At 38.5% G+C, this 9,749-nt stretch overlaps 2 protein-coding genes across 4 annotated transcripts; both read right to left on the reverse strand.

The window, feature by feature from the left end:
• Nucleotides 1-54: 54 nt before the first annotated feature.
• LOC104809310 (serine/threonine-protein kinase WNK8-like) lies at nt 55-3,449 on the reverse strand. Of its 2 annotated transcripts, none has more exons than XM_010535251.2 (7): nt 2,931-3,449; nt 2,443-2,480; nt 2,112-2,339; nt 1,763-1,983; nt 1,531-1,688; nt 1,053-1,452; nt 55-965 (listed from the first exon to the last, which is right to left on the reverse strand). In XM_010535251.2, the coding sequence occupies exons 1-7, from the start codon at nt 3,018-3,020 to the stop codon at nt 289-291; spliced, it is 1,812 nt and encodes a 603-aa protein (XP_010533553.1). In that variant the 5' UTR covers nt 3,021-3,449; the 3' UTR covers nt 55-288. The 2 variants fall into 2 exon arrangements, with proteins under 2 accessions (XP_010533553.1, XP_010533554.1); XM_010535252.1 differs by having other exon boundaries at nt 2,742-3,019.
• A 1,307-nt stretch (nt 3,450-4,756) lies between these two features.
• Nucleotides 4,757-8,383, reverse strand: LOC104809311 (transcription factor bHLH157-like). Of its 2 annotated transcripts, none has more exons than XM_010535254.1 (9): nt 7,914-8,383; nt 7,413-7,502; nt 7,213-7,285; nt 6,876-6,953; nt 5,730-6,785; nt 5,506-5,607; nt 5,278-5,412; nt 5,070-5,195; nt 4,757-4,967 (listed from the first exon to the last, which is right to left on the reverse strand). In XM_010535254.1, exons 1-9 carry the CDS (start codon nt 8,006-8,008, stop codon nt 4,809-4,811), a joined length of 1,914 nt encoding a protein of 637 aa, XP_010533556.1. In that variant the 5' UTR covers nt 8,009-8,383; the 3' UTR covers nt 4,757-4,808. The 2 variants fall into 2 exon arrangements, with proteins under 2 accessions (XP_010533556.1, XP_010533555.1); XM_010535253.2 differs by having other exon boundaries at nt 5,278-5,424; nt 7,914-8,381.
• Nucleotides 8,384-9,749: the final 1,366 nt, after the last annotated feature.

The raw sequence follows: 9,749 nt of genomic DNA on the forward strand, positions 1-9,749 counted from the left end.
GCTGGTTCCACCTTAAGTGGATGCGTGCCCACACCGCAGTCCAAAGCTTACAACTAACGAAAGAGTGTGTTATTACAATCAACCAAACACTCGGAAACAGGGAAATCTATATTCCAAGTTTAAGAAAACACATACTATGTTACCCACATCTCCTCCACAAACTCAACTATTGATTTGTGGTGGAGGACAATATAAAAAAAAACTGAGTGAAGAAGAAGAAAGCACAAAGGGGGGATTGTGTGGAGTTTTTATTTTTTATTTTACATGTCAAGGAGATGTTATGTACAGTTAGTTGGGAGAGGGCTCCTGCTGCTTCTTCATCCACTTCCGTTTCGCATTCTCTATAGCTTCTTCTCTCAACCTCATAAGCTCCTGCAACGACTGTTGAAACTGCGACTCTATTGTGCTGAGCTCCGCCTCCAGATCCTCCGTCTGTTCATTGCTCAACATCGACAAACAGCACATGCTCGAGTCTTTTGACATCACCGAGCATGAATCTTGAAACGTCAGCGAGCTTGTCAGAGACTCTGCCAGCCGAGAAACTTCCAGTGCGCCCTTCTTGTTCTTCCCCTCGTATGAATCACACACCCGATACCCGATATCCCAATCCCGGCCACAGCTGGCATTTGAGGTGACAGCAAAGTAGTACTCGGCAGATATGTCTGAATTCACTGATCCTCCAGCTTCTTGATCCTTTGACCGCGGATTCATGTTATCTCCAGCAGGTAGATTAGGAGAATTTTGAACCGATGCATACAAACTGTTCAAATGAGTTGAAACGTCACAGGATATGGACTGGCTCCTGTTAGAGATCAGCTTCAATATCAATTCATCGATCATCTCAGATACGACTATAACCTCTCGGCTTGATAGATCAAGCTGTTCAACCATTTCCTCTGCAATTGCAGTTGCTGTGTCCGAATTCATATAGAATGCAAAATGCACGATTCTAGCTTGACCTGTACCTGTTAGGAAAACCGAGAGTATATCTTATACTGTAAACAAGTGAAAACAGTAAAAAAAATCAATCAGCAGAACATTTAATAACGAACCAGATAGATCAGCGATACGCAGAGTCATCGAGGCCGTGACATCATCAGTTCTCTCCCCTCTCAACCTGAACTCTTTATCCTCTGCAACCCTCTGAAGTTCAAGAGCGTGAAGCCAAGGGTATTCATGGTTGCTTTTAAGAGAGGAGCAAACAGAAACACTTTTATTATCGTTATGATCCATTTCCATGGGCAGATGTTCAGGTTGGGTCTGTTTGACAGGTTTAGAAGTTCCATTGGATGTCACGTTACAGAAAGAGTTCTTAACACCATCTGTTGCCAGGAACGGGTCATTCAAGAGCTCAATAGCAGTTGGCCTCGACGAAGCATGAAGAAGACATTTTTCTATGAATTGCTTAATTTGACAATCATCGACTTTGCTGAGAGATTGAGGCTTTATACCCTGCAAATACTATGTTTCAAAGAGGAGCTTGATTTCAACGAGAAAAGTGAAGGATTCTCAAGAGTCTTGAAGACTTACAGAGGTAACCTTCTTGTATATTTGAGCCTGGTTTCTGCATTCACTGTATGGATATTCACATGTAACCATCTCCAACAAGCACATACCGAAAGAATAGATGTCAACGAGCTCATTGTATTCCTCTTCATATAGCTCGGGTGCCATGAATTCGGGAGTACCTGAATACATTCGAAGTTATTAGTTATAACCGAAATGCCAAAGATAAGGGGCAAAAAAATTGAAAATCTATTACCAATAACGCTTCGAGCAGTGGGTTGCTGCATAACTGCTGCAAGCCCAAGATCTCCAATTTTGACCTCTCCGGTATTTCCATTGACAAATATATTGTCACACTTAAGATCCCGGTGAATTACAGGGGGGTTCTGAGCATGCAAATACTGTAAGCCTTGAAGAATCTGTCTTGCCCAGTTCTTGATGGCCTTGGGATCAACCTTCTTGTGTGTCTTACGATACCTTGGCACCAAAAGAAATCAAAACAAGACAATAGAGCCGACCCATGTGATACAAAACGAAAAGGAAGACAGGAAACAGAAGAAAACTGAGGGAGATTTTGAAAATGGCAGAGAGCTAAAGAGACTTACGCCCTCAGACTACCGGAGGTGAAAAGCTCTGTGATCATATTGATGGTCTTGTTCTTATCGTCTACCCAAGAGTGGAAGAGTTTGATAATGTTTTCATGTTTCAACGACTTAAGCAGATGAACTTCAGAATATAGCCTTTCAAGTTGGCCAGGCATCTGCATTACATCTTCTATGACCACTAGGTTCCAGGCAACTTCAATTCCATCAGCTTCATCAAATGCCTTATACCTGGTTAAGACGAAGAGGTAATAAGGGAAGAGTGGAAAACTCAAGAGACAAAATTCAGTAGCCTTCCAATATAAACATAAAAGCACAGGACTTCGAACCATACACAGTTTTGAAGGCTCCTTTCCCCAAGATGTCACCATACTGGAGGAGAAGAAAACAAAGAAATCGATTAATCTTCTTTACTAGAAAAAGGAAATAACCGAGCAAGCGCAGCAGAACATTGAGGAGCCGCCAAACAGCTCGCAGAACATTGAGGAGTTTGCATTCTCAAGTGCTGTCATAAGCTCTGGGTAAAGATCATTAAGCTATCTCTTTCCAGAAACATGAAGAAAAACAACAACAAAACAGACGTAAGGATGTCCTTAAATTTCAAAGCACATTGATGGAAAAGGAAAACATTACTGATAATCAACAGTCCGTTCAGACAATGTAGAAACCCTGATTATCGTCCTCATTGGAACCTATTACTCTATTAGGCCGTCTGCATTCGATGTAGAAACGAACCAAGACAATGTGAAAGAGAATTTCCGAACAAAATTCTGTATATCCATGTCGAGCTTGCACGCGAAATAACATGAAGCAGATGCCTACCCTAATGTACCGACCAGTAGGATCTTTATCGGCGAACTCAACCTCCTTCGTCGGCGATTTGTGACATAAAATTCCAGAACCAGACGCCATATACAGAAAACAAGAGGAAGAATAGGAGAACCAAGAGAGAAACAGAGAGAAGAGGAGCGAAAGGAGAGATCAGGGGCAAAGGCCGAGGTCAAGAGCAGGAAGAGGAAATGGAAAGGTGACGATCGGAGAAAGCTTCACAGGCGAAGCAGTAGGAGTCGATCGCCGACCGAAACCGAGAACGGAAACGGAGTTTTACAGCGAAGGGAACCCCCATCTCCGGCCGACCCGATCACCACCGTCGTTAAGTTCCGTCACTGTTATTCGATCCATACCTCCACCATTTTTTTTTTTGAAAAGACAGAATTTCGCGGGTGGGATAGAGGCGAATCAGGTAGATGCAAAAAAAAAAAAAAAAGAGAACCCGGAGATAATCCAAAGGATTTGAGGGGAAAAGAAAATCTGTCTTCGACCAAATCCAAAATCGCTGTCCTTAGGGAAATTCGCGAAACAAAGGGGATACGTTGCAACAACTAAATTTCAACGGAAACAAAACGGTGTCGTAAGTACAGAATTAGTTTACTAATTACTGTTGGTCATTTCGGTTATTAACCGAATAACCGAACCGAACGAATAAGATATAACTGTATCCGAATCGAACTTGATATCAAAACCAAACAGTTATGATTTCTTTAAACCAAAAATTCCGAAACTGAACTGAACCGAATGAAAAATAAGAAAAAATCTCAAAAAAAAATTCACTTTCAAATTAAAAAAAAAAACACTAAAGTTTTTATTTTATCAAATAAATATTAAACTTTTTAAGTTTGACAAAACAAATATTCAACTTTTTTACTATTGTCAAAATAAACAAAATAATTAATGTATCACATAGAGATCATAGAGATGCGAACATATCAGATTATTTTATTTAGTTTTTTTTACCATCGAAGAAAGTTCATGTATTATTTTGGATCACTAAAAAATTTTAGTTTTTTTTATAATTGCAGGAAAGTTTATGTATTTTTTTATCACTTACAAAAATTCAGTATTTTTTTAGATTCATTTAAAAAATTTAATGTTTATTTGACAAAAAATAATTTTCAATGTTTTTTGTCAAAATTGAAAAGTTTAGTATTTTTTTATTTTCCCAATAAATGACCGAAAAAACAGAAAAAAATTTTAAAAAAATGAGTTTTTTTTCTGAAAACGAACCGAATTAAAATTTAGATAAAAAAAACAAATGGTTATAGTTTTTCTATAATCGATATAATCGAATACGAACCGAACCCCGAAATGGTCAGTCTGGTAATAATATTATGGAAAGAGAAGAACAGTACAAATTGTGATGACAAGGAATACAAAATCCATAACCTCAATCATCACATCTCCCATGTGTTTATAGGCTCCAAGCAGTGCGACTCGAAACGGATGATATACTCAGTACCATTGCCGCCGAACCTAATGAATCTGACTGCCAGTCCCCGTTGTAGATACGGAGTGTGAAACAGTAGCTGTGCATGACGTCGACCCAGATGGATCGGCAAAAGGGGTGATGGGCTCGTCGTGCCGAGCAGCTAGCTTAAAAGCGGGAGAGGTGTATCAGGTCCTCGTGGGATTTCGCACATTATATATCCTAGTTTCTTGGCCAGCGTCAAAAACCATTGTCTTTTTTGTTAATGTGTATATTCCTTGTAAAAACCCTCGACCTGGAGTGAACTTACAAATTCCAGACCTAATACAAAGTGACTTGCAATCAAACTAGTAACTCTGATGTCTACTATCAACAAAGATTCAGATAGAGCTCATTAAACACGCTTCACATTTCGGGTCTTAACTCAGAAACAAGTGTTATTGAAGCGAGCCGACGAAGCTAAGAGGAACGGAGACGGATTCTGAAGCGTGGGAGAGGTTGAGGGCTGGGTCGGGGACAGTGATGGAGCCCTTGTCTTGCTGTAAGAGTTGAACAAGTGACCAGAACACTTGTAGCCTTGTCACCTCTCCTTTTGCCTGCAATATTCATTCATTCATTCACCACACACGCCCCTTAGTTTCTTTTCTAAAGAACAGTAGTATCAGCTGTTTCTATCTTCTTTTTCATATTTTATTTACCTCGACAATGAAATGAGCCCAGATTCTGCCGTCTCGTCTTTCCATGACTCCTTTCAGGACGTTCAACCCGAAGCCTTTCACTGCATCGGCAATCTCCAGGAATCGGCCTTCTTCCTCACATAGCATCTGCCACCCAGATTTAACAATTATATACACACAAACACGGAGCACTGAAAATGTAAAAGATGGTATCCACATAATATCAAACCTCAATGAGCATTTGGCCGGGCCGGTTCAAGTCCTCCACTATGATCGGACAGACAACTGATTCATCCCCAACTTCAAACGCCCAAGTCGCTCCGTTTCTGTCTCCCGCTAGTTGTTCTTCAACTGACGATCCTTTCTGGTTGATCAGCTGCATCAGATCTATCAGTTTCAGAGAATTCCGACATTATACGAAATTACATTTGAAGAATCTGTTGTTTCTGCTGTGTACCTTTGGCTCGTAAGGTTGTTTGAGTTTGTCTGCGTACTTGGCTATGCTTTGCATGAAGAGCATGTGTTTTATTGTCAGATCAAGCAGCGCATCGATGCTACACTGTTGGATGAAACACCAAGCAATTCAATTTAACATCAATCTACAGAGATGTAAAAGGATGTTTGTCCAAGAAACTTATTCAAAGAAACCACTTTGTACATTGATCAAGAAAAAGATGTTACCTTTGCCCCATTTGGAATCATCCCTCTCAGCTCCTTGATTCTGTCTTGTATCATCTGACGGTCCTTTGGCCTCGGTCTCCCACTCTCTCCAGCCTTTGCTCTCTTCTTTTTCACACCTTCCTCTGCTTTCTTAGACGACCCTGTACTTGAATTCCAACCAAAGTTGCAGCTATATCTGTCATCAACCCACAAACCCGGTTGCGTCTTCACAGAAGTCTCTGACTTGTTTAAAGGGTTACAGAAACTCGTCTTCTCCGAGCTCCGCATCATTTTCTGAGACATTACGTTGCAGCTCTGTGCAAAGAAACTTGAACTCTGGGCGGATGAAGTATCAAGTTTTCGTCTTTTGGTTGGATTCAGACAGAAATCTTCAGAATGTGTCTGATCGGTGATTGAACTGGAAGGATTGCTGAAACTGCTGCTTATCAGTTCAGCGATTCCAAGCTCTGAGAAAAGTCCCTTAGGAGGGCGAGCCAAAGGTGCTTGCCCAAACTCGGATCTCTTCTCTGAGACATGGCCATGGCTGGAGAAAGGATCTTTGAAGTTCAATCCCAAAACATCAAAAAGATCGTTTTCGCTGTCTTGGATGACCACAGATGTCTCCTGATGATCGCCTGAGCAATTCTTGTCTTCAAGTAAAGAGCCTGGAGACACTGAGTCGCTGTTTAAGGGACCGTTCTGTTCAGGAGACTCAGCGAGAAGTTGGCAAAGATCATCCAACGAGTAAGAGTTCAGAATGTCGAACCCAAACTCTTCACATGAGTTATTTGAATCTCCTGTGTCTCGGACAGTCTTAGATACCTCGGAAGTGAGAGATGAAGGCTCAGGACTGGGCAAAGAACAAGGATTAGCGGTAAAGATATCATCAAAGCTGAGTCCATGAAGAGATTGGTCATGCATATCAGGGCTTCTCAGAGGTACCAAAGAGGCGAATAAAGAATCAAGATCGAGGGTTTCAAGGTCTGATGAACGGGGAGGAGATGCTGCTGAAACGTGATCCATCGCCAGCTCTAACGCTGTTGTCGTTTCTTCCAATATCTCAGGGCTCTCCTGAATCTGCAACAGAGTGAAAAAGCACTTCCTCGTCACTTAAAGATTCTCCATCAAATGGAAAAACATCATAGTTATTGTAAAAACTGTGCAAACCTTCCTAGTGGATCCAAACTGAGCAACGCCTCGAGATCCAACAGGAACCACAAGAACAGTCTGCAATTCATTTTCAACCTGAAAATAATATCAAACACGTGAATCATGAATTGAAGATCTTTGTAAAACGTATTTTCTTAATTATGTTTGGACATAAAGATAAAAATGCAAAGCTCTAGTAATTCATGGTGCAACTGTGCTCGATTACCAGTACAAGATACTCCTTTTATGTGTGTTCTTTTTCTTCTCAATGACTAAGGATAAGTCTCCACAAGGATCGATCTTACATTATAACAAAAAAAAACATACAAATATGTCGGAGAAGAAGAAAAAAAACCTGGAAAATGTCGTCAGCTGTGTCACGGGACATCCAGCGGTGGTTTCCGGTTAAAGCTGCCTCTCCTATGATTCTGTATCGATGAATTAAAGACATGAACTTTACACATATACTATGCATATAAAACATAGAGGAAAAAAAAAGGAATTATACATATACATATATATATATATATGCGTGTGTGTGTGTGTGTAGCTTACCCTTCGCCAAATATATGAACCTGCAGAAGCATATCATCAACAGCTGTGCGAAATTGTTCATCGTGGTAAGCATCCCCCATTGTTAATAACCTGTCGTCATCATCATCTTAGTTTTTGATGCAATATGCATAGTTTGACATGCGCCAAAAAATTTACACATTCTCCTTTTTCAAAAATGGTCAAGCAAAGGTTCCCTTTAAAAGGAGAATATATTGGGGAATTTCTCCGATCAAAGTGTCAAGACATCCATTTTGTCAGAAAGAAAATTGAACAGAATCTCCTGTTTGCTAGCTAGCTAGTTTCCCGAGGAAATAATAACTTAGACTTCTTCTGATGAACAAACCAACAAATATGTAAGGCAATTACCAAATGCAGCATGTAATTCTTCTTCCAAGGAGAAAAATGAGAGAGAGAGCAAAAGAATGTGACAACATCAATCAGGAAAAAAAAAAGGAGACAAATTATGAATGATAAAGAGAGGGGAAAAAAAGGAAACTTTACATGGAATTTATATGATCATAGCGCCAAAAAACAGCATAAGACCATCCATGGCTGCAACAAAGGCTCTTCAACATATGCTTAAGCTCCGAACCCATCTTCTTCTTCCTCAGCAAAAGAATCGAGACCCCGAACTCACAAACGATCAATTCCCTCGCTGAAACAATAGATATATATATATATATATGCGATCGATCTTCTTCTTACAACAAAGGGTAAAATATTTTTGCCTTCGATCCACAGAGACTATAAACTTGGAGGGTCTTGAAATATCTGATGCAGATGCAGATGCAGAAACAGTGAGAAGCTCTTTGTGGGCTTTGCTTTTTGTCGAAGCGAAAGAGGTTAAAAGCTTCTGTTTTTATATATGAAGCCAAACATATATCATGAGCTCCTGGTTTTTTCCATGTATAATGATACGCCCCTCTCTCTCTATATATAATTATGGAAGAAAATAGAAAATGTCAGTAATTCGATGGAGAAGCGGCAGAGCCTTTTGTCTGGGAAGAAGACAGATATTATATTCGGAAAAAGCTATAATTATAAATACATATACTCTCGCTGTTGCTTTGGGTTTCCGGTAACCGGTGACGTTACAGCTTTGAATATTACCAAACAGGCACCTGCTATAGCCGGTTGCGGGAACTATACTATTACCTTTTTTTTTATTGAAAAATCATTAGCTTTTATGGGACACTTATTTTTGTTTTCTCGCATTAAACTTTTAAGATCTCTCATATAAGATTCTACATAAAGATGGAGATTGTTTTGCTTTTAATGTTGGATTAATGTGTAGTTGATTCATGAATCTACGGTGATTTCATGATTTTTCGTCTCATTTATGATTTATTTATATCGCGATTAATTTTTGAATGATATCATTTCTCCGGAATATAATGTGCTTTTTAGATTTCGACAAATCAAATTTGATTTATTACAACACATGAGAGGGAGTAAGCGTTATAGAGCCTGTAAATGTGTTCATATAGACAAACAAAACATATTTTTGCACACCGTGTTTAGAGTATATTATAAATATAATCAAAGGCATAAAAATTGATCTAATTGAATATTGATGACGTCTATACTATAGTTAGGATTTAGAATTTAAATCTCACTATTTGTATAATTTAAACTAGTAAACTAGTCTAAACCAAGAACAATCGTAATTAATTGAAATTTTGAAAGAAAAAATATTATATTGTCAAGATAAGCATTCAAAAGGGTAAAACCCATAAAAATTCTCAAACTTGTAAAATGGTAGAAAATAAATTCTCAAACTTTCCGCTTAACAAATTTATTCTCAAACTTGCAAAATGAGTCATTATAATTCTGAAACTTATAAAATATATCATTATAATTCTCAAACTTGTTTTTGAATCAATATCGTGAGTTTTTTTTATATTAATTAATAAGTTTAGGAATTATAATGATAACAATTAACAAGTTTGTGAATTATAATGATATATTGTGTAAGTTTTTGAATAAATTTATCAAACAAAAAATTTAGTAATTTGTTTTCAACTATTTTATAAGTTCAAAAATTTGTAGAGTTTTACGCAGCGTATCTAAAATCTAATGGAACACAGGTTTCCGTCAGTATTTAAATATATATATATATATAGGTACTATGAGAATTGGAGCTGGACCAACACAAAATTAAATTGAAAAAAATGCAAAATATTATTGAAACACATGTCAAGGTGATCCCCACCAGGGGAGATAATGGGGCTGTGGGGCTTGTAGGGATCATTCTCTGATTTGCACATAGAAGATGCCTCTCTCCCTCGTTTCTTGAAAACGAATTTTGAAAATTAAAACAATATATTGTTTTATTTA

The sequence above is a fragment of the Tarenaya hassleriana genome, unplaced genomic scaffold (genome assembly GCF_000463585.1).
Source record: "Tarenaya hassleriana unplaced genomic scaffold, ASM46358v1 Cleome16, whole genome shotgun sequence".
NCBI classification, from domain to species: Eukaryota; Viridiplantae; Streptophyta; class Magnoliopsida; order Brassicales; family Cleomaceae; genus Tarenaya; species Tarenaya hassleriana.

What these genes read in the sequence shown, in the direction of transcription:
- LOC104809310 (XM_010535251.2), bottom strand. Translation starts at nt 3,020, where the DNA reads ATGGCGTCTGGTTCTGGAATTTTATGTCACAAATCGCCGACGAAGGAG. An exon ending in AAAGGAGCCTTCAAAACTGT is followed by an intron (nt 2,340 to 2,442) that starts GTATGGTTCGAA and finishes CGTCTTAACCAG; the next exon opens with GTATAAGGCATTTGATGAAG. An exon ending in CACTGCTCGAAGCGTTATTG is followed by an intron (nt 1,689 to 1,762) that starts GTAATAGATTTT and finishes GAATGTATTCAG; the next exon opens with GTACTCCCGAATTCATGGCA.
- LOC104809311 (XM_010535253.2), bottom strand. Translation starts at nt 8,008, where the DNA reads ATGGGTTCGGAGCTTAAGCATATGTTGAAGAGCCTTTGTTGCAGCCAT. An exon ending in AACAACCTTACGAGCCAAAG is followed by an intron (nt 5,425 to 5,505) that starts GTACACAGCAGA and finishes GATCTGATGCAG; the next exon opens with CTGATCAACCAGAAAGGATC. An exon ending in CCGGCCAAATGCTCATTGAG is followed by an intron (nt 5,196 to 5,277) that starts GTTTGATATTAT and finishes TCTGGGTGGCAG; the next exon opens with ATGCTATGTGAGGAAGAAGG.